This window comes from Alligator sinensis, unplaced genomic scaffold, assembly GCF_000455745.1.
Source record: "Alligator sinensis unplaced genomic scaffold, ASM45574v1 scaffold1102_1, whole genome shotgun sequence".
NCBI lineage: Eukaryota > Metazoa > Chordata > Crocodylia > Alligatoridae > Alligator > Alligator sinensis.
Window position 1 is genome coordinate 1,330,768 of NW_005842342.1, and position 27,798 is coordinate 1,358,565.

General features: G+C 43.1%; 1 protein-coding gene across 11 annotated transcripts in view; it reads right to left on the reverse strand.

The window, feature by feature from the left end:
- LOC102368712 (serine/threonine-protein kinase Sgk3) overlaps nt 1-27,798 on the reverse strand; it is a 99,588-nt gene that overhangs the window by 4,825 nt on the left and 66,965 nt on the right. For 8 of the 11 annotated variants that reach the window (XM_025210215.1, XM_006028812.3, XM_006028814.3 and 5 more), the window contains 12 exons: nt 27,075-27,150; nt 20,754-20,841; nt 14,298-14,350; nt 12,837-12,894; nt 11,932-12,015; nt 11,716-11,847; nt 6,010-6,122; nt 5,731-5,767; nt 5,527-5,613; nt 4,284-4,379; nt 3,236-3,391; nt 1,601-1,690 (listed from right to left, as the gene is read on the reverse strand). In XM_025210215.1, the coding sequence (XP_025066000.1) occupies nt 1,601-1,690; nt 3,236-3,391; nt 4,284-4,379; nt 5,527-5,613; nt 5,731-5,767; nt 6,010-6,122; nt 11,716-11,847; nt 11,932-12,015; nt 12,837-12,894; nt 14,298-14,350; nt 20,754-20,841; nt 27,075-27,150 (1,070 nt within the window). The remainder of the gene's footprint in view (nt 1-1,600; nt 1,691-3,235; nt 3,392-4,283; nt 4,380-5,526; nt 5,614-5,730; nt 5,768-6,009; nt 6,123-11,715; nt 11,848-11,931; nt 12,016-12,836; nt 12,895-14,297; nt 14,351-20,753; nt 20,842-27,074; nt 27,151-27,798) is intronic. The other 3 variants (XM_006028816.3, XM_025210216.1, XM_006028817.3) reach the window with 3 other exon arrangements.

Consider the following 27,798-nt stretch of genomic DNA (forward strand, 5'->3'; position numbering starts at 1 on the left):
CCGAAGTGAAGGAGCTGGGGCGGAGTGCAGGGGAAGGCGGCCCCTCCCCTCCCCCGTGGCCGGCGCTCCCTCCCTGCTGCAGCCGCTCGCAGCCTGTGCAGGACTATCTGGAGCAGGCTCAGGCAGCCCCAGGTGGGCTGCGAGCAGCGGAAGCGCGGGGCGCTGGCCATGGGGAGGGCGAGGGGCTGCTTTTCCCTGTGCTCAGCACCAGCTTGTAACCCGTCTCCACTGCCAGCCTGGGCCCCATGCCGACCCCGGGCTCACCCGCCAGGGTTGTGCATGGTGGTGGTGGCAGCAGCTGCAGCCCCCTGCTTGCCACGCCAGGCACCACACAAGCTCTGGGTGGGCAGCAGCAGCAAACACTGCCCAGCGTGGCGGGCGGGGGGGGCCGCAGCTGCTCCTGCTGTGCACAGCCCCAATGGGCAAGCCCAGAGCTGTTGCGGGGCCCAGGCTGACCGTGGGGGCAGGTTACAAGCTGGTGCGCAGCGTGGGGAAGGCAGCCCCTCACCCGGCGTGGGGCTGCCCGTGCCTGCTCAGCACCGATCAATGCCCCCAGAGGTGAGGGAGGTTGCAGGGGTAGGCACTGCCCAGCCGGGGTGGGGAGGGGCAGGTCCCTCCAGGAGCAGGGGGAAGGGGGTGTGTGCCCCCAGATCCACACAGCATGGGGCAGGCTGCAGCTGAGGGGTGGCGCCGGAGCCACGCAGGGCTCTTCTTGCCGGGGGCTGGGCCCAAAGCAGACTCCGGTGGCACTGGGAGGAGGCTGCAGACACCCCAAATTTCGTTGCAGCTCTGCTCCCAGCCCCATGCCACTGCCTGCTGCAGCCCCGGCTGAATACCCAGTCTCCACCCAAGCGCCAGGAAAGCTGCGCCGGTGGCGGTGCAGGCCTGGGAGCAGAGCTGCAGCAAAGTTTGGGGTGGCCGAAGCCTCCTCCCCCAACCGTTGGAACCCACTCCGAGCCCTGCCGCTGGCAAGAAAAGCCCCGCGTAGCGCCAGCTCCACCATGCAGCTCAGCCCACCCTGCGCCCTGCAGTTCTGGGGACACACCCCTCCCCAGCCCCCCTGGGGTGCGTGCAGTGGTGGGAGCTGCCCCCAACCCATGAGCTGCAGCTCCATCCCATGCCCACCCCCACCATCTCAGCTGAGCAGCACCTGCCCCTGCCCCCTCCCTCACTGTGGGGGGTGTTGGTCTGCCCCCCAACACCCGTTCGCTCCCCTTCCACCACACTGGACTTACCAGGATATCAGATTGGTATCAGCCAATATGCCTCCTTAAATATCAGCTATTGGTATCAGCCCCCAACATCTGTACTGATGCTACACAAATTTCAACTTTATCACAAGTGGATGCACTACTATGACAACAGGACAGCCAGCTTGCTACTGGCATGCTGCTGCCTGTGACTTTTCAATGAGAAAATGGTTTCTCAGCTCTCCTGGCTTAAGAGCCCCTATACTAAAGCAGCTCAAATGGTCAGCAACACAGTCCTCTGGGGTTGCTATTATCTGCCACAGTGAGGTACAGTTCTTCTCTTCCCACTGAGTGGTGCTATTGAAACAGAGATTTTAGAAGAATAATCTGAAAAGACAAATGGCACCTACCACATTAGGATTAAATGGTGGGGGAATCTTTTTCTGAAGAAGGTCAGTCCAGCTGAGAGATTCAAAGAAAGGATGCCTTTGAATTTCAAGCTGCAATAAAGAAGCAAAGATAAGCTTTTAGTTGTTTCAGAGATCCTTCCACTATACCAGATTCAAATATCCTGGCCTGCCTGTCCAAAAATATTTCCCTATCAAGTTTTAGCCATACCTTTTAAGAGGAATAATAAAACAAACTAATGGCACATTGGGCTTATTTTTTTTTTTTTTGTGTTGCCTTGTTTCTGTATCAGATCACACAGCATGTAATTAACTTATGGAACTCATTGCAGTTGGATGTTGTAGAAGCTAACAACTAAGGCTCAAAAGGAAATTAGACAAATTCATGCACGATAGGTCCATCAGACATATATTAAGCATGACAGGAGGACTGCAACCTTCACATTAGGAATTCTGAGTATTCTAAATAGTGGAAATTGTAAGGGGGGAAAAGGGTGTAACCAGTCTGATGTGTCCCCTTCTCCTGCATAAGGACTCTTCTCATTCACATCTGTTCTGTGCCACTGAGACAGACATATTTTCTGTGCGAGTAGTAGTAGGCCTACACCCACCAAGAGAACTACAAACCTCCCTCAGTGAGGGAGACCACTGGGAGCACAAGAAATTCCAGGGAACAAATAAGAAAACAGATATGGATGGGACAAAGAGACAAGATACTATGGTCTGACCCAATATGGCATCATTCTTATGATACTTTCTATGATTCATTCTTATGATCATACTTATCTGAGAAAATAATTTTTCCGCTTAAGAATATAAGTCAAGATCTGAAGCAAACCACATGTCAAGGTGGTTTTTAAAATAGCACTTATACTCCTGCTTCCAGTTAACAAAACTTGCTAATATAGGGCACTTTCTCAAGAGGACTCTGCAGTACACCCTCTGTTTATACCTGAAGCAGTAAACACTATGCCTCCCAAACATCATTGCCTCTTCATTTACTTCATGCTGCAAAAATGTAATAATGGTGCTGCAGCAGTTTAACTCAACTTCTGTGCTGGCCTATGAAATCTCATGTTGGACTAGCCAAACCTAGAAACACAAAGGAGAAAGCACCATCCCGTGACAGTTCAGAACTTCTCTAAGCCTCTTCAAACTTAACAAGGAACACTGGCAAGTTTCCAGAAATGCTTTCTGCTATTCTAATGCCATTTTAGAAGCCTGAAAAAATCAACTCTGCTTCCATACTACTGGTCCACCTTCCCCCATTTAAAAAATGTGGCATTTTTTCAAGTCAATGAAGCTGACATTACCAGAGCAATAACTGTTTTTGTTTTGCTTCTTTTCCTGTTTCAGCAGAGACAGCAATTACATCTATCCAACTAAGAGAATGCTATGCTAGGAAATGAGTTTCCTTTGCTAACAGGTACTAACAAAGCCAAGCTCTGAACATTAAGTTCCACAAAAAACTGTTTCTGCACTCCTCTCCTTCAAGGTTTTTGGGTGATAACAGGTGTTTTTTCAAAGCAGCTCTCTCCTCTTGTCTCCTACATGTAAAGCTGAGTTGCAAATCTAAACCTGAGGGTGTCATTTTAATAAAGCAGTGCCAGAAAAATGTATGGCCAAGTCATTACATACAAAGTCTTCTCTTGCTCCAAGTCTATTTTGTCGGTCCTTCTCCAAGAGGTCTTCTAAAATAGACCAGGCTGTCAGACTGATTCCTGGGCGCAAATTTAAGGGTTTGTGAAGAATATTTTCATACATCTCAGCAACATCACGGCAGTAAAAAGGTGGCTGTACAAAAACAACAAGACAAACGTGGTTAGGAAGTCATGCTATTCAGTACATTAGTTTCAGAAGATTGGGTAAAAAAATATTCTGTCAGAAAAAAACAATCTGCTGGCAGTAAGAAACTGCACCATCCTATTGTTGGCTGCTCTGTGGACAGAGTTAGTAGATGCTATTGTTTTCAACTTAAAATATGCCTGGCCCACTCCCTGCTAAATCCTTTACTCCACATGAGATCTAGGACATAAGGAGACCAATTCTCTGTTGGCTCTTTCTGGAATCTTATATGCTCTGCCTAGCAACTTATCACCCAAACACTGTAGACCATATCCACACTTACTCTTATTGAGCTTGCCCAAGGGAGCACATACATGGGTGAATTAAGCTGTCCCTACATTGCTATAAATCTTCATATAGGAATAGGATCCTAGGTTTGCATTTTGTAAGGAAATGTAGAGGAAAGGAGATCTACAGAACAAGCTGTTGTACAAGCAGTTACAGAAAATAAACCCAAGCTGAAACATAAGATTGCTTTCTTAAAATACAAGAAATAAAAAGAATCAAGGGTAATATTGGAAAGGTTCACGAAAGAATACTTGACTGTTTTTGGCACTGACATTTAGCAAAAATGTTTAGTTTAGCATGAGTTACTGGGCAGCACTGGTGATTTAAATGACTCATGATATCCCCTGGATGAAGATTGCTAGTCCCCACCAAGTCAGGGTTATTAATGGTACAGTTTGCTGGAGGACTGAAATTTAGATGCCAAAAGGCAAAACAAAGTTCAAAAGGCAAACTGGTGCCAAGTTATTCGTTAATGAAGGCACATTTTAAAAAACTTTTAAATGGTGTCATTAACTGTGGATATAAGTTGAATGGGGGAATATTAAATACATACCAACCCATAAAGCATTTCATAAAGAACTGCCCCAAGGCACCACCAGTCTACTGTGTTGTCATACGGCTGCTTTCTGATCACTTCAGGGGCAAGATACTAGAAGGAAAAAAGGTTAGTCTGGTTATGGTAAACCACTTGTTTCAATAAAAGATAATGTTTTACCATGAATAGACTAGTTTATATAGATTGCTAAAGATTTGCCTTGTTCTGAAGGCAAACTGATCTCTCTGACATTTGGCTGGCATGTGAATCAGACAACTGTTTCCCAGTTTGAATTAAGCATTTTCTCTACTGACAAGCTGATTTGTCACTTCTGAATTCACAGTTCTTACAAGTTTCAGAGAAAGGTCACTGAACTTCGACTTCAGCTAGCCAGCCAAGCAGAAAAATAAAAAATTTGGCTTAAAGCTGGAATCACAACACAGGAATCTGCAAAGAACCAGCTTCCTTTTGCCAATGGCATTTCCTGTCTCAAGGCAAGTAAGCCATTATCCAACTGCTGGTGCCCTCATAAGCTTAAATAACGGATGAAGGATTTCTAAATGGGAAAGTCAAGTGGAAACATTTAATTCTTCAACATCAAGGATATCTTTCGTGTCCCTCCCTAATGCTACAATATAGTTATATCATCTCTATTGTTTCAGTAAGACTTATGACAAAGGCACAGGATTAAGTCAACAGATGCGAAATTTATCCAGTGGCTCTTTGCTACAAATCAGTGGAGGGACACAGCTTGCAAAAAAAAATCTTACACCAGAGCATCAAAAACTGGACACCAAACAGTCTGCATGTCTCATGGAAAGTCCATTCAGGATCCAGGTCAGTGGTTCCTAAACTAGGAGTTGTAAGCCCCACAAATTTAATTACAGCAGTCAGGCTCAGATTAGAAGTGAGATCTGCCTAGGAGTAGAAGAGACTGGAAACCAGTGATCTAGAAACTCCAGTACCATGGAACCAAAGTAGGCAAGAATGGTACAGAAAAGTTCTAGTACCAGCAAGCTAGTCTACTGCTATGTAGTGTCTACCAGCTTAATGTAGTAACTTGTTGCGTTTGGCATGTCAAGTCTTAACTTCAGTTCCAAAGTTAGCCTTATGAATGTGTCCCTTACATGAATTCTGAAGTTCTAGGTTCCAAATTTTTAAGCTTTAAATATTTAGCAATGTAAACATTGAGCAAAAATATTAATATTTGATTCAAACATTTAGCAGCAGAAGACTGGCTACCAAAACGGTGCTAACTTACTTCTGGTGTCCCGCAAAAAGTTGCAGTGGTGTCAGAAGTAGCAATCCCTTCTTTACAGAGCCCAAAATCTGTTAAAACAACATGTCCCTATAAAGGGAAAAAAACAAACAGATTCTGTTATAACAGAAAAATTTAAGGCTGAGCAAATATAAATGATCTTACATGTAAGAAGGATAATTCAGAACATCAGAAACATATACTTACCAGTGAGTCTAAGAGAATGTTTTCTGGTTTCAAATCCCTATTAAAAACAAAGAAATTACATTAAAAACATAAAACTCATGAGCAGTCACTTTTACACAAATCTTTAAACATGTTGAGGCAGTCTTCTATTCTTAAGCAGTAGTCAGAAGTTTTATTAGGAATCATTAAATCTATGTTATGCCCTACAACAAGATTGCACTCAGTTGTTTTAGTCAATAATCTGTGTTGCCACATTTATAATTATGCAGCACAAGAATACAATTTAGAAATGTTGTTTACCTGTATACAATATTGATAGAGTGCAAATAGCCCAAAGCACTGGCTATTTCAGCAGCATAAAATCTGGCTCTGTGTTCAGGAAAGGAACGTTCTCTTTGTAAATGAAAGAATAGCTGTAAATATGTGAAGAGGTAAATCAGACAAGGTGACAAAAATATCAGAAATGCAAGGTGCAGCTCTTTATAATAACATAAAGGTCATTTTTACTTTGCATTTTAATAAAAAGCAGAACAGAACAAAACAACTTTGAAAACAGTGAACCAGAACAATAATTCTTGCAAAAATCACATCTATCCTTCCTTTATTTACTTTCACATCTTTCCCTTCTGGTACTCCAACAATATCCAGAAAGATGTGTAAATTGACAGAAATAACAGTACCGCATGCTCTGCTAAAGCCAAGTTTGGGCAATAGAACCTATTTAAACAGATGATGAAGGTCGGCTAGGTGGCATTCCACAGCCAGAAATCCATCTACTTATTTGGAAGATAAACAACATAAACAGTATAGTTTAAAACCAGTGGGTGTTTAATTCGATGTGACATGAGGTAAGCTCCATGCCCTCCCTAAGAGCCACCCCAATCACCTTCCCCTGCTTGAACTCTAGCTCTACTTTCTGCTCCTTCCTCAATCTCCTGCATGCCATGCACAGATGCTGCCCATACTACCTGTGGCATGCATGCTGTGGGCTGGCCAACCCTGATTAGATAACTTTCCACGTAGACAGAACTTTCTTACATTTTATGCAAATTCTTATATTATTACTCTATTCAGAGATCACTCAGGTGTTTTATGCTCTTGAGACACTCCAAGCAGGAGAAGGCCTTTTGCCAACATATACTTGTATTACAAGATGGGAGAGCAGAAGTTCATTAATCAAACTTTATGCTATTCTCCATCCCATTCATTTTTTTTTTATATTCATTTATCACACTTCCAAAGGATACCATCTTGATTTTTTTCATGTCAGTGCTCCCTGGACTTTAAATCGCTTTCATGGCCTGTCTACTTGACCCTTTTCAGCTTTGAAATTTCTTTGAGATTAAATGACCAATATTGCCTGTGGCAGTGGCACCCAACCTTCAGACCCCATGGGCAGAATGAGTGATGCAGGATTAGTCTATGGGCCAGATCCCACATGGGGATGGTGCGTGGGATTAGTCTATGAACCCAATTCTGCATGAACTGGATCCAACTCTGCCTGTGGGACTGTCATCCAGCCACAGGTCCAGAAATTTAGCAGTGGAGGAGCAGTGGCTGTGATAATTTGCTGAGATTTCCAATTGCAGCAGTTAACACTGTCACCACTTCCATGCTGCCAAATTTCTGTACCCTTGGGGAGCAACATGGGCCAGGGGTTGAGCACTCTTAGCTGAGATACTGTCAGCTAGAGCTAAACCACAAGATTTCTGCAAGTTGTATACTCCCTAAATTATTCATGAACCCATTTATCAATAGTAGCTAGTTAGCTAAAGATAATACCCAATAGCTTGGGTTTTTCTGGCTGCACCTGAAAATTAAGAGATTTTTATTCAAGTCTGCTTAAGTTGGTATAATTTAGAATGTTAAGCAGCAGTCCCTACAACAAGTATTAGTTTTCATTTTCCAACATCATTCAGTTGCATGTTCCCTATTCATATGGGTTTTTATACATTTGGGCTAAGGACAGACATTACACATAAACTGGTTTAAGTGATCAGAAACTGGCTTAAACCTGTAACAGAACAGATGTTCAGTGCACATAAACCAGTTTGAAAATGGCTGAAACCAGTTTGAGATAAACCTGGTTGAACATAGTATCAGACTTAACTGATTTGGGTTAAACCGGGTTATGCGATGTCTGTCCCAGACCCCTTACTGGTTTGAGATGAACCAGAATCCCGCAGCATCCCAGCATGCTCTCTGAGCTAGGTGGGGCTCTCTGCTCCAGAGCAGGGCTGGCTCCTCCCCTCTGCTCCTTGGCTGGAGCTCTGGCAGAGAATGCAGGCACAGCAGGGCCTGTCTGGCTTCCTCCTTCCCTACCCCCCACCTCACTGCTCAAGCAGGAATCCCTACCCTCCCTCCCTCCCATCTCCACAGCACAGACCCCAGCCCCATGGACCCTAAGCCTGTGGTATGTTAGCTAATGCCGAGAGGTGTCTGTGTCTCTCCAATTTCACTGGGACAGGTAGACAGAACAGTGACCACTTAGAGTTTTTTTGAGCTAATCAACAGGTTAGTTGGTAAGCTGTTTAAGAAGAGTTTGAACTAATGGAGAGGCAATTGTTTTGCTGCTGGGGTGATAAACACCGTTATCAGCCCCTTGCTGGCTTACTCGCCTGTCAGTTTGCTGCAGACAGTATAAAGAAGCAGGAAAGGAGATTAAAAAGCTCTGTGTATCATCAACAGATGCATGCACTGCACCCCCCGCCCCTTGCCTTAGAGTGCCGGCAGAGGGCTGGGGTCTGGCACCACTCCCGTCCCTTGAGCAGCCAGCAGGGAAAAGCCTGGGATGGTGCAGGCAGACCTCCCTAATCAAAGTTTCACAAAGCTCAGCATTGTGAAAGAGAAGCGAGGACTGCTCTAGCACCCCCCGGATTCTGCTCTAGCACCTCCCAGCATATGCCTAAATTTCCTCAGCCCAGAGAGAATGTCCGTCTTGTTACAAACTGGTTCAGCCTAGCCAGGTTAGACTAACCTGCAAAGACTGAATCAATTCAACTCAGGCTTTTTGAATGTCTGTCCCTAACCCCGAAGTTCTAATTAACAGTTTCTTGTGCCAAGCCTTGTCAAAGGCCCTTTGAAAGCTTAAATTTTGTGTCACAAAAGAAGAACTGGTTGACATGTTCAAAGAATACTCAAAGATCACAACAGCCAATTTTCCTTTGCAGCAAACATGCTGACTAATTCTCATCATAATTCTTCAGTTGGTCCTTTATTCTGTTTTTGATAATTTAAATCAATTTGCCAGATGTAGATGGCTAATTTAATCTGTATTTCCTAAAATCACATCTAGAACCTTTAAAAAAAAATATAGGTACAAGACCTGTTACCCTTCAATCCTCTGCAACATTTGTAAGTACAGGCAGTCCTCAGACTTATGACACAATTCATTCCTGAAAACCGCATCTTAAGTGGAAACGTCAAAACTCAGAACCAGTTTTCCCATAGGAACACTGTTACAAATGGGGGATTGGCTCCTTTATGATAGTCGACGCTGCATGCAGCTGGTAAGTGGTAGAAGTGGAGAAGAAAGGGAAGGGGGGGGGCAGATCAATGCCCCCCACAGTAAAGGAGAGACTGGGACTGGGGCCAGGCAGGCATGGGGAGAGAGGGGCAGCAGCTCCCGGGGGGGGGGGGGGGTGACCCCATATCTGCAAGGAGTGGGGCAGGGTGGGGCTGGGGCTGCACTGGGCTGTGCTCCGGGCAGGTGACGGGAGCTACAGCAAATTTTTGGATGGTTGCAGTCCCTCCCAGCCCCCGCTGCACTGCTTAACCCCCGCCCCCGCATCTGGGGGCACATGCTCCCCCCATACACTCAAAGCTTTGGCTCATCTGGGGGGGGTCAGGAGAAGGGGGTTGGCTCCCACTGCTACATGCTGCTTGTCTGGAGGCAGCACAGCAGCTCCGCTCCATGCCTGTCCTGCCCCAACTGGGCAAGTGGCCAGAGGGCATAGCGGAGGCGTGTGCCCCCAGATCAGGGTGGGGCAGGCAGTGGAGCAGGGGCTATGAGGAGCCTGCAGCCACCTGAAAATTAACCATAGCCCCTGCTGCCCACCTGGAGAACAGCCTGGTGCAGCCTTGTCCACCCCACCCCTGCAGATCCAGGGGGGGGGGGGGCACACACCCTCCCAGACCACCGGTGGGAGCAGTGGCAGGAACTGCTGGTTGAGCCACCAGACAAGAAGCATGCAGTGGTGGGAGCTACTGCCCCCCTCCCTCCCCACACCCCAACAAGCCACAGTTCAGTCCTGCATCCTCCCAGGCCCAGCTGGGCGGCATTTGCCCCAGCCTCAGTCCCAGTCCCTTCCTCACTGCAGGGGCCTTGATCTGCCCCCCACTCCCCTTCCCTCTCCCCCATTTACCAGCTGCACGCAGTAGTAACCATCATAAAGACGAAACCCACGTCAGAACGGGTTGTCAACTTATAAACATCATAAGTGACGTTCATCGCAACTCAAAAAGTTGCAAGTCAAGGACTGCCTGTATACAGCTGCTCTGATGTTAACTAGCTGCTCAGGCTGCTTGTATACACCACAGGGGTTTAATTTAGTTTAGTTCTCCCTAAATTGAAACAGTGGGTTTTTAAAAACACTGCTTCAATTTAGGGAGAATTAAACTGAACTAAACTTCTGTGGTGTGTACATAAGGGTAGGGACCTGATCTTTACCTGCCTCTTCAGTGGTGGTGGAGGGGGAGGGGGCGAGCTGCTGGCAGGCTGAGTGGTTCCTGAGCTGCGCAGGGGCCCCCAAGGCAGCACCTGCTTGCTGGCACCTGACCTGGGCAGTCCCAGGGGGCACTGTAGCTGCCAAGAGAAGCACTGAGCCCCCGCATAGCTCAGGCAGGCTCTGGGGAGGGGAAAAGAAAAAAGAAAAAAAAAAAGATCAGGTTCGCCACAATTCAGCGAAGCCTGCCTTCACCGGCTGCCACCAGGTCCCACAGCCTCTGAGCTGCATGGGGCCTGCCCAGCCCCAGGCATATCAGCTTCCAGAGCCCTGTGCACTGTTGCACTTTGTTAGGTAGCAAACTAAAATACCTTGGAGGTGTTTTATCTTGCTACATACCAAAGTCATTTAAAGTGGAATACATGGCTGAGCGTGCAAACAGCAACGCCATTCAAGCAGAATACACCACTGAATGTGCAAAGAGCAAAGCCATTAAAGAGTGCAAAACGGCACTCAAGCTGCTTCAAAGGCTAATTGTGTGGCATGCACAAAGGCCCAGAGTCACTTTCTACTTGAGCTCTTGGCTGTAAATATATATATAGGTACATCTACATGCATACACCCCCACCTAGGCCTGGAGACTTGATACTTTTTTTTTTTTTTTAAAGTATCAATATGCTCTAAAGTACCTTGTGAAAGTGTTGCCAGGAGCCTATACATTTTAACTGGTTCCTCCTTAAGTTACTAATGACTCCTCAAATGCATTAGTGGTATTCAGAGGGACAAGAATGCTGCAGATAACAAGGGTATAATAGTTAAGTCTTAATTATGGCATGCAAAGCTATGGAATGGATGCAGTGGCACAGTAACTCTTAACAAGTCAATTCAATTATGTTAAGTCTGCCAAAAAACCTTTCAACTGCTCAAGAATCTGGTATCTAAACTTTGATGAAAAAAGAAAGAATACTTATAAGTGCTGAAGAAAGTCAGCAACATATACACATTCAGAGAGGTATATTTTCTTTATAGCAATGTCAGAAAAGAAGGAAACAGGACGAAAAAGAAAGAATAGTTTCTACAACCAAGGAAAAATTTTGGATTGAAATTGTGCATTAATGTTAACATTAGAAGTTTTCATAAGTGACTTCTGAAGATAATCTTACGAACAATGAATTCTATGTTGCTGTAGATTTTAATAGCTTCAACATCTTTAATTGTAATGAGCAAGTTCAATAGGATTTTAATTTACTGAACACTAATATTAATTTATTGTAGAACAGATTTTTCTCCTGTATATTAGCAGAACAAGGAGACCCAAAAAAGCAATACAAAAAATGCTCACCTCTCCTCCATTAACAAAATCCAGAACAAAATAAAGCTTTTCTGTTGTTTGAAATGAGTAATGTAATCCAACCAAAAATGGATGCTTCACATTTTTCAACAACACATTACGTTCAGCCATAATATGCTTTTGCTGTAAGGAAGTAAAAGGTCAATAAGTAAATAGGAACAATTCTGTAACTCAAGGGGAAAAAAGAAAAAATGTATTTCCCCTTACCTCTTTCCTGTTGAGAACAACCTTTTTTTGCAGCACTTTGACAGCATAATATTTCCCATCCAGTTTTCGCTTTGCAAGAAGAACCTATAATAATAATAAAAAAGATTAGCTTGTTACTATAGTTTTTATTCCATTAATACACCCAGTGCAATTAAACAATACCAGATTACCAATTAACACAATTGGGCCAAAGTACAAATTTCTTTGCCTTTCAAATAGTTCAGCCATCAGCAACGTAAATCAGCAAAAGGAGAACATTCCCAGACAGAAGAACTTAAGGTTTTGCAGTTCCTACTGAACTGCAAATGTTATTATGCCTACCTCATGCAGGGTTACATTATGGTAGAGGCCCAAGCCTAAATCTCTCACTTTTGGAATCAAATGAGGGCTTCTATTTTATTTTATTTTTTTTAATACAAGATTCTATTCCATAAAGAAACGCATGAAAACATGACATCCCTGCCCACCTACACCCCACCTCCCAATAGTCTGAAAAAGTAACTTGGAGCAGGGTGAAGTGCTCCATCTATCATTGTCAGATGTTTACAGCAAGACTTGCTGCTCCAGGAGGCTCCAAGGTGGCAGTGGCAGGAAACTATTTGCCGGCAATGTTTGGCAAATTCAGTCCACCTGCTCAGCAGACAGAACAGCACTTGGAGACCAAGCAGAGGTAGAATGGATTGTTATTTTCCCAATAGAAGGGAGAATCCTATTAATACTGATTTCAAGTGTTTGTTCCGGGCCCCAAACAACTACAGCATGAAGAAACTGCTGTAGTGGTAGAGACCCTCTATCAAACCATGCACAGAATCCACAAGTGACTTGAAGCACCTTCCCAGTTATTTGCTGGTGCTGCTGGTGGACTGACAACTATTGCCAGGATGAGATTTAACATGAAAGCTCACCTTGCCAAAGCTTCCTTTCCCAATAACTTTCAAGAAGTCAAAGTCTGTTGGTTTAGCACTGAAAGAAGCCAGGAAGAAAGCAGGTTATTCAGCCAGAAGGTACCAACTTTACAATTCTACACAGTAGCCTGACATTATCTCTAAAGGAGTATTTGAAATACGTGCTGTTGTATGCATTCCTACCCTTTGCCCCATGTCCACTTACAACTTGTTCTTTGCCTGGAGATTCCTTAGACACCCTCTTACTATGACCCATGGTTAGACCTATTCCACTTCTCTGTTCCTTTACTCTTCCAGGGAAATTAAATCAAAATGTTAGAACTCAAATAGAGTATAAGGAAAAAGAAAAAAAAAAATCACATGAAAATCATTGTCCCTATTTGTCTATAATTTCTCCTCCTCTACCATCCCACATTAAGTTCATTGGCGTGGTTGGGTATGTTTGCTTTTTCTATTTGTTTTGCAAGGGTCAGGAGAAGGGAGGACTAGGGAAAAAGTGAGGAAGCTGGCTGAGGGGAGAGACTAGGAACCACACCGAGTGTGTCAAGAAGAGAGGAAAGATACTGACTGCATATGCTAGTTTGTCATATAAACATGGATAACTGCTTATCCTATACTGGCCCACTTAAAAATGATTTTGCAATAGTGCAACATGAACACAAGTTTATGCTAACAGAAAATGGAAGACAACTTGTGTTGCAGGGCACATACTGTCATGTATTCTCAGACCAAAATACATTTATCCTGGAAGTTATAATGAAGAAATATAGTCCTTTTGTTTTCTCTATTGGGTAGAAGAGTTGCTTGGGAGTCAATGGATGGAAGAAATTAACAGCAGCAAGCCAAGACTTTAAAGAAGGGAAGTTTTCAAGCTGGGGTTCTTTGGAGCTTTGTGGATATTGTCAAGGGCCAGCTCTGTTCCCACAGGTGCCCCCCACCCCTGTACAGAGAAAATCAGATGACTGGAAAGTACAGCAAATTTATATGGGTATTTGCAGTTTTATGTCTCCTTGCTTTCCAAGTCAGTGGAATTCTGTCTTCTCACTAGCGTATTATCTCTCTCACCAGTATTTGCAGTATAGTGGATTACAAAACTGTTTTTCACATGTTTTGTGTACAAAAGTGAAGGGAGAATAGGAGGGAAAAAATGTAAGAGGAACTTGCTTTTAAGACCTCAGCAGCCCTACTAGTTCTCTAGGGTGGGAAAGGAAGGTATCCAATTCACTGTTTAACCTTGTAGTACAAACAATACTACAAGCTTCTCAGATTTGTTTGGTGAAGATTAATGGAAAACTATACAGCTAACATGCATTACAATATTTACTTAGTGCCAAGTTAGAACCTTTGCTTCCTTCCAAGTTGAAAAATGAGCAAATAAGTGCACATATCTAGCAGGGCTTTTCATATAGTTAACAATTAAAGTCTAGACTGACTTTTGGTTTATAATTAACTAAAACCTACTGAGGATTTCCAGATGGTCCCAGGTTGATATTCTGTGAGGTAGAGTTTAGCTGCTGGAACAAAAAGAAAAAACAGGTCAGTTTAAAATTGTTTTTTTCTTCAAAAGGAATTCCTGTCTTCCTTTTGACATTATGCAATGTGTATTAGCTAAAGACAGTAAATAATGATAAACATGTAGAGGTGTTTTAAGCCAAGTGATTAAGTCTATTAAATAAAGTACCTCATACAAGGTAAGTATCCAATCATTCTTTTAATGGGAAAGGTTATTTATATATACACACAGACACACTGCCAAAAGTTAGAGATAGCGAGCAATTTTTTTTATCCAAATGCAGATAGTAGAGGTAGGAAAAGAAGAAATTTAAATCTCAAAAGAAGAAATTTAAATCTCAGCCCCTTTTAGGTAGTAATTTGTTTAATGTTCAAAATTCAAACCATCAGATTATTTTACATAGGGAATATTCTCTGGATTTTTATTAAACCTACCATGATCTTGCCTACAAGTTACCAAAATAATTGCTATTTATGCAGGACCTAATTAAAGACATCTGTTTAAAAAAAAAAGAAAAGCTGCTGTCAACCCTTGATAATATATGACACTAAAAGGTCACATTTATTCCACTAATTAATTCCAGTAGCTGCAAGGGAGGCTGTTCAAGCTGGTACACACCCACACAGTGTGTGGGCTGCAGGGGGAAGGAGAAGCTATTCTCATTTCAAACCTCTCCTGATTCTGTAATTTTCTTGTTTTTAAATAAGGATCAGAGCAAAGTTTGTGAGATTTCCATGTTCTGGGTGCTGACCAAAGGAAAATCCTACTACTATACAAGTAAGCATTAACATACAATATACTGGATAAGGGTTGTTTCCTTTTATAATACCTGATTTTATTTGAATTACCATTTCCAAATTCGAAGCAGGTAGTAGCTTTTCTGCCTTTAGCAGACGTCCCAGGATGGACAAGGATGAACATAACCTAAACTAATTTAACTTTTTGGTGTTAATAGGCCAGCTGACAGTTTTTTCTTGATTCTTTTAGGGGTGAGTGAGCGAGTTTGATTACCTCAGTTTGGTATTGGTATTGTTTGTCCATTGTTTTTAAGCACGCACGTGTATGTGTGTGTGCATACGCGTACACACGCACACGCACGCACACACACACGTGTGCAAAACTAATTATATCAAAGAAAGCATTTTTCTGTCCAATGCCTTTTTAATTCTGCCAAATAAGAGGAAGCAAAGAGGGATAAAAGTGAATAGCAGAAAAAGAAAAGGGATACTAAAACAGCATTCATTTATAGACCTGAAAAGCTCAGTGAGTCTAAATGAGTGCCCCTCAAAATTGCAATTAATCTCGTAAGTTAGTGCCTACACAAAACCTTTCATTCACAAATACATAGCAGCAGATTCAATTGGAAGTTTACTATTAAATTTAGTGGGTCTTAAATCAAGTCAGAGAAACATAAGATAACATGTATTAGCTACTAAGAGGAGACATACTAGAATGGACTGTAAGAATTTAGCTGTTCTACCTAGAAAAATGTAATAATCTTCTATTATTAATTCTTAACACAAAATTAGACATTAATATGAACAGTGACTTAGATGAACTTAACACACTTAAACCTACACTCAATATAGTGTCTTTAGTGACAACTGTGCTTGAGACCTTAAAAATATGAACTGAACCAAAATTGGAGCTTTTGTTCCCTAATACCATAGAAAAGAATTATGCTACTGTAAATTTCTTCTGTTTTAGCTACCAAAGAGTTAAATTTCTCATCCTTAATTCCCCACCCCCTTTGAGTGCCCTTGGTTAGATCTTTGAATGACTTGAATCCTGATCCATTTGGACTGAAGTCAGGCAGAAGGCTGGGTACAGGTGCACATCATAGATCAGTGCTTTTCACCAGGGGTGTTCAGCACCATGGGGTGTTGCAAGATCCTTTTGAGAGTTCCATGGGGTACAAAATGATAAGCACTTGCTCTTTCCCACCTAACCCCTATGTAAGGAGGTAAATGCAGGCTCTTCTCTGCCTGGTTCCAGTGCAAGGAAGTAAGTCGCACTTGTCCCTGCAAGCTGCTGCGTGAGGAACTAAGTCCTCACTTCTCCCCTCCACCCCTTCTCCCATCTCCTTCCTTCCCCTATGTGAGAAGTCAAGCACAGGCTTGTCTATGCCTGGCTACAGCGCAAGGAGGTAAGTTCTCAATTGCCTTACTGCTCTGTACTGAGCTAAGTGCACTCAGCCTGGCTCTGTATTATGCTGTGGTCTTTCTTTCTGCCCCACTACACAACTCAGTATGGTGCAGCTTGTTTCCTTCCTGTACGGAGAACAAGGCTTTTTTCCACCACCTAAGACTAATGCAATATTACTATGATAAGAAGCCATGAAATGATCAACTTGCCACAGGCCTGACCCATACACAGCACAAGGATTGCCCCTAGACTCCACCTGAGTGCCACAGTCCCGCTCTGGACCTCTATATAAAGTTTCTGCTTCTGCACCCACTCTGAGATTACCAAAAACAACAATGTTCATGTTACAACCTCAGTCTTGTGGAACAGCAAGCCATACTCAGAAACAAAAACAGCCCTGATTATCATACAGACAGGCTTATAAAGAGGGTGCCACCATTATCACGGACAAAACAGCACACATACAGGAAACAAAGAGAGAACTTTCTGACACCAAGTTTTACAAACTCCTGACCAGGGACCCCCATGGCACAATACCAGATGAAACTAAGTGACCTCTTAAAGATGCTACCTCCAGAAATAAAGGAGAGTCACATGTATGGCCCCCCAATATGCCAATATATTTATGACAGATTTTCAAGTCCCCTTTCTCCACAGCTGCCCTCTCATCTCCCTAAAGTACTTTAGGCTTGTGCCACATGTTACACTTTAGACACGATTAACCAGTTAATCACATTTTAAGTTATGACCCAGCCACACATTCAATCAATTAATGGCACGATAAAAGGAAAAATAAGCCACAAAAAATGTGTACAAAAAAATTGTGGCTAATTCCTATCACACCATTAAATGAATAGGTGGTGAGAGGTGCCCCTTGCTGGGAGCCTCATCAGCTGATAAGGACTGGATAGCTGTGCAACTTCACAACCGCACCACCACATTGTATTGGATACCAAACAGCTACAGCTACCTCCATGACACCAGTTTTCAAGTAGACTGCTAAATCCATCATCTATAGTCAAGTTCTACATTACAACCATATCTGCTCCGATCCTACCAACTGAGAAGAACACCTAAAGGAACAGAAGTCTAGCATACAATACAATTCCAAAACCATGACCACTCAAATTAATAGAGCCAGACTCAGATCCTACTATAACACCAACTCCTAGTCAAGAGCAAACGAATCCTTCTAGTTGTTGCCTACAGCCCCAAGTTTGAACACCTCAGATGCATTATTAATTATCTCCAACCCCTCCTGGCAAAATTACAATCTTCAAGGTAACAACAGGGGACAGGTCTGTCCTGGCTTACATACAACCCCCCATTAACAACCCCCCTTGCAAAGATCTCTCTAGCAACAAACTACCAATTCCTTTTATCCGCAAGGCACCAGACCTTGCAATGGACCCAGATGCCAGCTGTGCCCCCTCATCAACACAGACCACCATGATCACTGGATCAAATAATATGGATTATAAAACACCTGTGGTTCATTTACCTGCACTTCTACTAACATCATATAAAACTTACCTGTTTATCACCTGTAAGCGGTGATAAACAGGTAGGCAGAACCTCTGTTGTCTACATTGGACAGAGAGCAATCGGTGCAAGAAAAAGTGAATGAACACTGATTTGACATCAGTTTCAGAAAGACACAGGCCTGCAGCAGAACACATTAACCTGTGTTAATGGAGGGGCCATCACCAAGGAGGATTATACCTCCATTGCTCAAGACTGTAGGGGGGCTGTTAGGAAGGCTAAGGCAGATATGCAACTGGAACTAGTGACCCGGATCAAGAATAACAAGAAGTCCTTTTTTAAATACATAGGGGGTAAAAAGAAGGTACAGGGTAACGTAGGGCCTCTGCAAGATACGCTAGGAAATCTGGTGGTCACACCACACGACAAAGCTAATCTCTTAAACAATTTCTTTGCCTCCATCTTTTTGGGCAGGGACCGCCCCCACTGGGATCCCCGATGGACTCAGGGGAGGCACTGCCAGGCCCAGGGTCAGTGAGGACCTAGTAAGGGAACTTCTGGTGGGACTAGACATGTTCAAATCAGCAGGTCCTGACGATCTCCACCCCAATTAGCAGAGGTCATTGCAGGACCCCTGGCACAGCTTTATGAGCACTCGTGATGCTCTGGTGAGGTGCCAGAGGACTGGAAAAGGGCCAATGTGGTCCCCATTTTCAGAAAAGGGAGGAAGGAGGACCCAGGAAACTATAGGCCCGTTAGTCTTACCTTGGTCCTGGGGAAGCTCTTTGAGAAAATTATCCAGGAACACATCTGTGAGGGACCAGCAGGGGAGATCATACTTAGGGGCAATCAACATGGGTTCATTTGAGGTAGGTCCTGTCAGACCAGCCTGGTGGCCTTCTACGACCAGGTCACAAAATCCTTGGACACAGGTGTCGTGGTGGATGTAGTCTTTCTGGACTTTAGGAAGACCTTCGACACTGTCTCTCACCCCATTCTCATTAAGAAATTAGGCAACTGTGGCGTTGATGCCTACATGGTCAGATGAGTCACAAATTGGCTGGAGGGCCACACCCAGAGTGGTGGTGGACGGGTCATTTTTGACCTGGAGGGATGTGGGCAGTAGGGTCCCCCAGGGCTCGGTCCTCAGGCCTGCACTGTTCAACATCTTCATCAGCGACTTGGACAAGGGGGTGAAAAGCACCTTGTTCAAATTCGCGGATGACACTAAGATATGGGGAGAAGTGGGCACACTAGAAAGGAGGGACAGGCTGCAACTAGATCTAGACAGGTTACAGGGGCGGAAGAGAACAGGATGGGTTTCAGTACTGTCAAGTGCAAGGTATTACATGTGGGGAGAAAGAACCAGCAGCATACCTACAGGCTGGGGAACTCCCTTCTCATCAGCACAGAGGTAGAAAAGAATTTTGGAGTCACTATTGATTCCAAGATGAACATGGGCCGCCAACGTGGGAACACGGTCAGGAAGGCTAACCGCATCCACAGATACATCACGAGCAGGTCCAAGGAGGTGATCCTCCCCCTCTATGCGACACTGGTCAGGCCACAGTTGGAGTTCTGTGTCCAGTTCTGGGTGCCGCACTCCAGGATGGATGTGGACAACATGGAGAGGGTCCAGAGGGCCACTCGCATGATCAGGGGGCAGCAGGGCAGGCCCTACGAGGAGAGGCTAAGGGACCTGAACCTGTTCAGCCTCCACAAGAGGAGGCTGAGAGGGGATCTGGTGGCCGTCTACAAACTGGCCAACAGGGACCAGCATGCTATGGGAGAGTTCCTGTTCCCCCGAGCACTACCGGGAGTAACGAGGAATAATGGCCATAAGTTGATTGAGAGTAGATTCAGGCTAGATATCAGGAGGCACTACTTCACAGTCAGGGCGACTAGGATCTGGAGCCAACTTCCAAGGGAAGTGGTGCTCGCTCCTACCCTGGGGGTATTCAAAAGGAAGCTGGATAATCACCTAGCTGGGGTCGTTTGACCCCAACATTCTTCCCTGCCCATGGCAGGGGGTCAGACTTGATGATCTGCTCAGGTCCCTTCCAACCCTACCAACTATGAAATGATGAAATCTTTAGCCGTTCTTAAATGACAAAAACTTAAAAAACTAAAAAACACCACCAAGAAAACCCCCAAATCTGAACAGAAAATTGCAGAACAAGAAGTCATCCACAATCTAGATTGTATGGTCTAAACTGAAACTACAGATTCATATGCCATTACTTGGCTTAGCTTTAAAACCCCAATGTCTCACAATGGATTAACTGCTTTTTACCTACCTTTCCTCTCTTAGTGGTACTTCTTCCCTTTTCCTATCCTTTGTATTCAAATCACAGCCTTCCATTTAACAGCTCTGCTCCCAGCAGTCCCTTCATAGCATCTGATGAAATAAGTTATTGCTTACGAAAGCTTATGCATCTCTGATTTAGTTAGTTTAAGTGCAAACACTAATTCCCTGCCTTCTGCCCGAGTAGTGATATCATATAATCTGTAAACCAAGCTGCAGGTTTTAGTCCAGAACGCAGAGAAAAAAGGTTGTTTGCCCCATCTAAAACAATCACGTCCCCTCATCTTTGCAGTTCACAACTGACAAGTAAGTACTCAGCACATTAAATTTTAATTTGAAAAGAAAGGGAAGGGACCTACTAAAAACAAGCAAACAGAAAACCTCACTGAAACTCAGTGTACAGAACTGAGCTCAGGTATCTACAGTTTGTTAGAAAAACAGAAGTAATTTACTTTGGTCACCAAATTATTACCTTCCGACTGGTCCTGTCATCCTCATCTTCAGATGGATCTGACTGATGCTTTGGATTGTCCATCTGAAGAAATGCTCTGACATCTGGGCTAGAGACACAGTTAAACCCATTAGGAAACTAATGACCTAAATATAAGTTTTCATTCTATTCCCATGAAGACAGTGTAAAAATATCTTGCCACAGGTCTGTATTAAACATTTGGTAATAAGTAACACTCTTCCCCAATAAATTGATTTTACAGGAGCTTATACGACAGGTAATTCTATCTCTGAGCAGAGCATATATAATAAGTAAAGTTTTCCATATTAAAATATAGAAGAAACCAAAGAGATTCTGGAGAAGTATTCAGTTGAGACTATTCCAAGGATGATAATTGCAACTAAATTTTTTACTTCTTCCAACAATCCTTGCAATTGTTTCTTTTATGAGAGACCACTGGAAAGTCAATTTCCTTTCCAACACCTTAAGTGTTAAGGATAACATTTTTAGTTTTCTAAATGTAATAAGAAACAATTGTTTTACACATGGAGCATAATATGTATTTGCATTCCAGAGATTAAAATCTTGGGAAAAAATATGTTTGCAATTAAAGATTTTATTTTTTTTTGCAAAAATCTTGCTGGACTAATAAACCACATCATCTCTACCAAGAGTCCTGATTGCCATTAATCAATGCTTTCTCCATTCCTATTGGCAGATTCATGTCTTTGTCTGCCAACTGAATTTTTAAATTTGGCATAGACAGGTCTTAATGCAAGGAACAATCTCAAAAGGGCAAAATGGTCAAGGAACATTCCATACTCCTCACATTGGTGTTCAATTATTACCAAAGTTGCACTAGCATTTTAATTTAGCACCTCCCTCCTTTAAATGGATTACAGATTAGGCAGAATTTATTTTACTGTTTTGTGGACTTGATACACATGCACACAAATTAGAGAGAAGGGGTTATATTAGTCTAAAAATACAAATAATTACTGAATATACTCCCTATTTGACATGAGGTCCTTTAGATAAAACACATTTTAAATAAAAAGAATGCTTTTGTTACCCATTTTATGTCACTCCAAGTGTGTTTAGTACTTCAGACCAGTCATGGTATGACCCAGTTCACCTTAAAGACTTTACCCTAAGATACCAACATGCAACTATCCTTAGGTACTTTAGTCATCTAAACAAGAAGCTTGCTATAACGCATCTTGAGTAAGCTAAACGCTACCCAAGAGTGAAGTCACGGTACATAGTATGCTTTCTACTGTGTACTTGGTATTCCATGAATGCTGAAAGATATTGTATTGGTGACCAGAGGTTTAATTTAAACCATTGCATACGTCATTTGAACAACTGCAGAAATAGCGCTCTCTCATTTCCATTACAGAAGCAGCAGGAGTTATTGCTAAACATTGTAGAAGGTGCTGTACAATACAGACTAGCTTTATAGTTCACTAGCTTTAGTGCATTACCTCCGACCCACACATGACACAAGAATTATTTTCCTGCCCCACTCTCCCATCTCCATTAGGACTGCAGGAGTTTTGATCCAGATATTTTATACATGGGTTTCCCTTTTGTTTTTGGAACACAGGAGAAAGTGACTAGAGGGACTTTTTCTCATGGCTTTCATTGCATAAAACTGGTAGCTTGTTTCATGTAGAAGTTAGGCCACTACTGCCATTAAGTTCTGTGTTCCAGGAGTTTCTTAATGAAAACTAGAATTATTTTTAAACTATGCTAAGTCTTTAATGCACTCTATATTATGCATTTGGGTTTAAATGGTTTCTTGGAAAAGAAGTGTTCTGATAGACAGTTACACACATTATCTTTTCAGTAAAGGCCTATAGTTGAGGGGGAGGACAGCCCACCTTAATGAGTTGTTCAATGGATGAGGGTTCAACTGCATTAACAAGAAATAAATTCTCAAGTTTCAATTCTAGATTACAAATTCTGCAAGGGGGAAGTGTTTGTTCATACTGCATCTCTTTCCTGACAAGATTTTTGCAAGACGTCTGTAGTCTACAGATACCAGAGAGATTTCTCTCTAAAACCAATAGAACAATTGGGAGTCTGGCACTAATCCATATACGAAATGCCTTATTGGATCAAACCACTTGTCCATCTACCCTAGTATTTATCTCTGACATTGGCCAAAGGAAAATCCAGCTGTCCTCTATAGGTATCTTTCTAACCCACCTTAGCATTTGTTGGCTTATACCTGGGGCAGGAGCCTTCGTTACTGGTATGCAAGTCAAGAATGTACCGTAGACACAAGAAAGGGAACCAATGAAGCAGATCTCGTTTTCCATCTTTTTCATTGCTGAGTGATGTTACCACTTCTGAAATGCATCTGTGTCTTGGACAGGTCAAATCTGTCACCAAGAACTCAGTTAAAACACCCATTTAGACTGCTCTGTATTGTCAGGAATAAGCACTCACACCCACACTCTTCTAAAACAGGAGACTGGCGGATGTTATTTTTTATTCATGCAATGGGACCTGATCCCAGATCCCAAAAATCTGGGATCACACCCACTGTGACTCTGTTAGGGTAGGGGGGAACCCCAGATTGGCGATCCAGGGCTCCCCTTGCACCTAAACCTTTAAAGGTTTGCCAGCTTGGCATCAGGAAACCAGTTCCCAGGGGGGCTGCCCCCTGCCTGGTCCTACCAATAAGTTGACTTTCAAAAGACATGTTCAAGGAGCATGCATGTAACTGAATTTCACAGAATTCCTTTCAAGGGGCAGGGCACTGAACAACTGTGTCCCGCATGGCTTCTGTGCGGGCCAGGAGCGGTCCGAGGCCCTCGGGGTTTTTTTTTCCACGCGGCGGGCTGTGGCCAGCAGCCCGGACACACCGGGTCAGGGGAAGGCAGGCGGCACGCTAGAATTAGGCACGGACGCTTAGTGGTTGATTTAAGATTATTTTACTTACACTGAAGATGGTCGCGGTGCAGGCAGGAAAACTTGCTTGAGTTGCAGTTACAGACAGAAAAGAAGAGAGGCGGACTAGAGTTCCTTCCCGTGAACCTTCTAGCCCAATCCGGTTGAGAGCTCTAAACCGCGAGCCCGTCGTGTCAACCGAAGAAAGTACTCGAAGCAAAGAGCTCTGAATAGACTCACACGAAGTTTGCTAGGCTCCGTGGAACTTGCGCGCAGGGAAGGGTACGTCGAGGGATCAGGCGGCGACAGGGAGAGGCGAGAGGCTGATCAGACCCCTATAGCCTTCTTGAGATACACGCTGGGTCCGATAGGCTCCGCAGCGCTTAGAGATCTTCACGAGATGTGAAGTTCTCCTCCTCCTGATAGTCGTGGAGTCCTCCCTTGCGGGGTTCTCCTCGGAGTTCTCCAACTTGGGTGGAAACCGCTCAAGCTTCTTATACGGCTAGCAAGCCAATCGCTAGCCGCCACGTGGGAATAATTTAGAACTGGCCAATAGTGGGACACAAATTTGTATACGAATGGCGGGGACTCCTTGCACCGTGCATTTTTCTTTTTGAACCTAGAAATGCACCCTGCAAAGAAAGCTACGAGTGGCAGGAACTAATTTAGCAGTGCCGAAGCGCACACAAACAAAAAACACACCCTTGGGTTGTGACAGCTTCAAATGTCCTGGCTCAAGGACTGCTCTGCATGCCTTCCAAGGTGCAGGGTGTGGCTCTGTTCTGGACCTGGGGGCTATTCCCAGGTTCGGGACAATTGTCCAGGCAGGGGACAGGACCTGGGTCAAAACAGGTGCCCTCTGTGCCTTAGAAGCCGTACTGTGCAGCTCAACTACATGCATGCCCTTCAAACATGATGAAGCGAGAGGGGGAGTCTCAGATTCAGGAGCAGCTTCCCATCTTAGGTTCCTGCCCTCCCAACATGTTCAAAGGGTGTGCAGAGAGCTGGGCTGCATGCAGCTGCCAGGAGCCCTAGACTGGGGAGTAGATCCCTGATCTCTAACTCCTGTCCTAGCATGTTCATATCATGCATTCAAATCAAAGCACAATACAAACCAGCCACAAAGATGTTCTACATTAAACACAGTACATTTTTTACTTTAATTCCACTAAATGTGGAATATTTTTTCTGGCTGGCTTGCCATTTTATTGTGTCATAAAAACAACATCAGCCAAGGGACTTTGCCAGAGCAGGGCCACAAAGTATGGCTGCCTAGTAACTTTTGCAGATGAGCCTATGAACTTCACATCATAAATCTACTGGATACAATGAAATCATGGACTAAATATAGACATTGGATTTATGGCATGTTATAACTTAGCTGCCATCTGATAACCCCAGGTAACCTCTCTACTTTTTACCAGCTACATTCTATCACCAGGTTAATATTCCCCCATTTTCCCCTGCCCACCTAGCAGTCTCTCACCTATCATCTCCCATGGCCTCCAATCCTCAATGTCCTGCATTTGCATTTTCACAGACCTGCATTTTGCATACTGGCTTCTATTCCATCCAGGAGAACACAAAACAAAAGCAGACTCTCCCTATGCCTGAAGAAGGGTGTTTGAGCCTGAAATCTTGCAAAGAAAATTTTTCCAACTATTTAGTTGGCCTAATAAAAGATATCACATTTACCCAAAGAACCTTGTTTGCCAATGTCCTTAGTCCAACATGGCTACAACCAACACCTCTGTTGTCGAATGCTTACTCTAATGTTTAAGGTTAGCAGTAGGGTTTTTCCTTTGGGAACCCCATCCAGAAGCCACATTTTGTGTCTGTACTCTTTTAGTCAATCATGCATTCCAGTTAGGTTTTAGTAACAGGGCACCTGACTGGGCTAGAGCCCTATGCAATTGAACAGTTGACACTCTCTAAGGTATAAAGGTGGAGTACAGGAAGAGATACAGAAACTTTATCAGATACACAAATTTTACACAGTACCCAATATTATAAGATCTTCCTCCTACATTAGTAAGGTTAATGCATTGATCTACTTAGTTCATAATATATTTGGCAATTAGGCAAAACTGTCTGAAAATAGCTTTTTAGATCATCTGCAATGAGGCAGCTGCCATAATTTTCCCTTTTAACAGTTAGTTTTAAATACACTTTATGCTATAATGTCTTGTTGTGATCATACATCATAATTTGGCTGCTAGATTTTTGAAAGTCACAGTAAATTTTGCATGCTATAATAATCCTAGATTTAAAATACTTCAAAGTGCTGACAGATACAAGATATTTTGAACAAATGTGTTTAAATGCCCTTCAGAACTGAGCTGCAAAGTCAAAGTCTTGATCCTTCTTCTAAATATATTATTTATTTATTTTACATGGGCAGTGGACAAGAATTTTGTTCTATAAATAAAGAAGCCTCCTAGTAAACAAAGCTCTTCAATGCATGTGCATCACACATCCATCCTTAAAATAATCAGCTTACACTTGGGTTGGATGTGCTAAGTGCTAGATGAAAGTACCTAAAAACAAATTAAAATCTAATTTACATGCTATTAAATCTTTTTGTGTTTTTCAAATAAGATTCAAGGAAGAAAGGTTTGGAGATAAATTGAAGCGCCTCACAGTTGAGCACTGGAAGAACCAGGAGTAGGAGACAAGGTCTGTGATTAAAATTTAGAAATGGTTTCTTGCTTAAGTCAACTGGCAGAAAGAGATTAGGTTCCAAAAGTTAGTTATTTGAAAGGTATTATTTACTTTCACAGTCAAGGACAAAAGTTATGATCACAATTCCAATGTTTTTTCCTTTACTGGAAAATTATTCCATTACAAGGCTTTTGTTTTGTTTAAAACGTTTTCCACCCGTCATTAGGAAGACGACACAAAATACTTTTGAAAAGAGGAAGTTCATATTAAAGAGTTCTTTGGACAAAGTTATTCATTAAATACTTCCAATGCCTAGTACAAGTTGTAGCAATGTTTCCTGTTGAGGAAAATTCTGCTTTTAGCAAGAAGTGAACAATTTCACAAGCTTTAGAGATGAACTTAATTTGCCAAAATAAAATGCAATATAGTCCAATGTACTCAGTATTTGGGAACCTGTATGATAGAGGGATTATTTCAGGAAATTTTAATGAAAAGATATCACAGAAGCCTGTTGACATTTATTTTAATTTACCTTAAATTGATTAGGAATCAAATGGGTACAAGTTTGTGTGTAAAAAGGGTTTCAGAAAGTAAGCAATACATTTTTTGCTCTCTGAAATCACTCTTGAAAAAAGACAATTCTCACAGTAAATAATAATTATTTCTATACATTAACAAGCACAATACTTTTTATATTTAAGCTACATAGTTTTTAGCAATTTTTTTTTACAATATATACCATATCAATAAAAAGCTCTTACAAAACATAAGCCGACTACTTACTGGTTGCATAGCTCTGGCTGTCTAACTAAATTCTGAATGAATTCATTTAGGCCTGCTCTTCTCTGTTTAATAAAGTCTGGGGGGAAAAGTAGACAGAGTTGTTAAAGACATTAAAAGCTTGCCATGAAATAAGTGAAATTTAGATTTCTTACATTTTCTTTAATAGGAAAACATCTGAATAGAACAGGTCTTACACATGAGGATTTGGTTGTAAAAGACATCCGAGCCAAGAGTTCTATTCTTTGAAACCATTTCAATGCTTTCATCTCTGAAAAAACTTACTAAACCAGACTGATTTTGAACTACACCCACACATGCTTCAATGGGCTATTAGCAACCCCCGGCCCATGTGCCAGTGTGGCATGAGAAGGCATTTTGCTTGGCATGTTTGCCTTGGGGTAGACAGTGGGGAAAGGGCTGGGGCTGTGCTGCCACAGCAAGGACCGGCAGGCCTCTCATGGTTCCTCCGTTGTCCACTCTGAGGCACATGTGTACCAGGTGCTGGCAACAAGCCAGGCTGAGGCTCCACAAACCCTGCTGCAGCTGTTTGCAGCCTCCCAGCCACCTGCTGTAAGCAGTCCAGGCTCTGTTGTAGGTGGCAGAGGCCTGCCCACAGCCTGGGCTGGCTGTGGCAGGCAGCTGGGAGGCTGCAAACAGCCGCACTAGGGTCCATAGAGCCCCAGCCCAGCTTGTTTCTGGGGCCGACACTGCGGGGGGCGGTAAG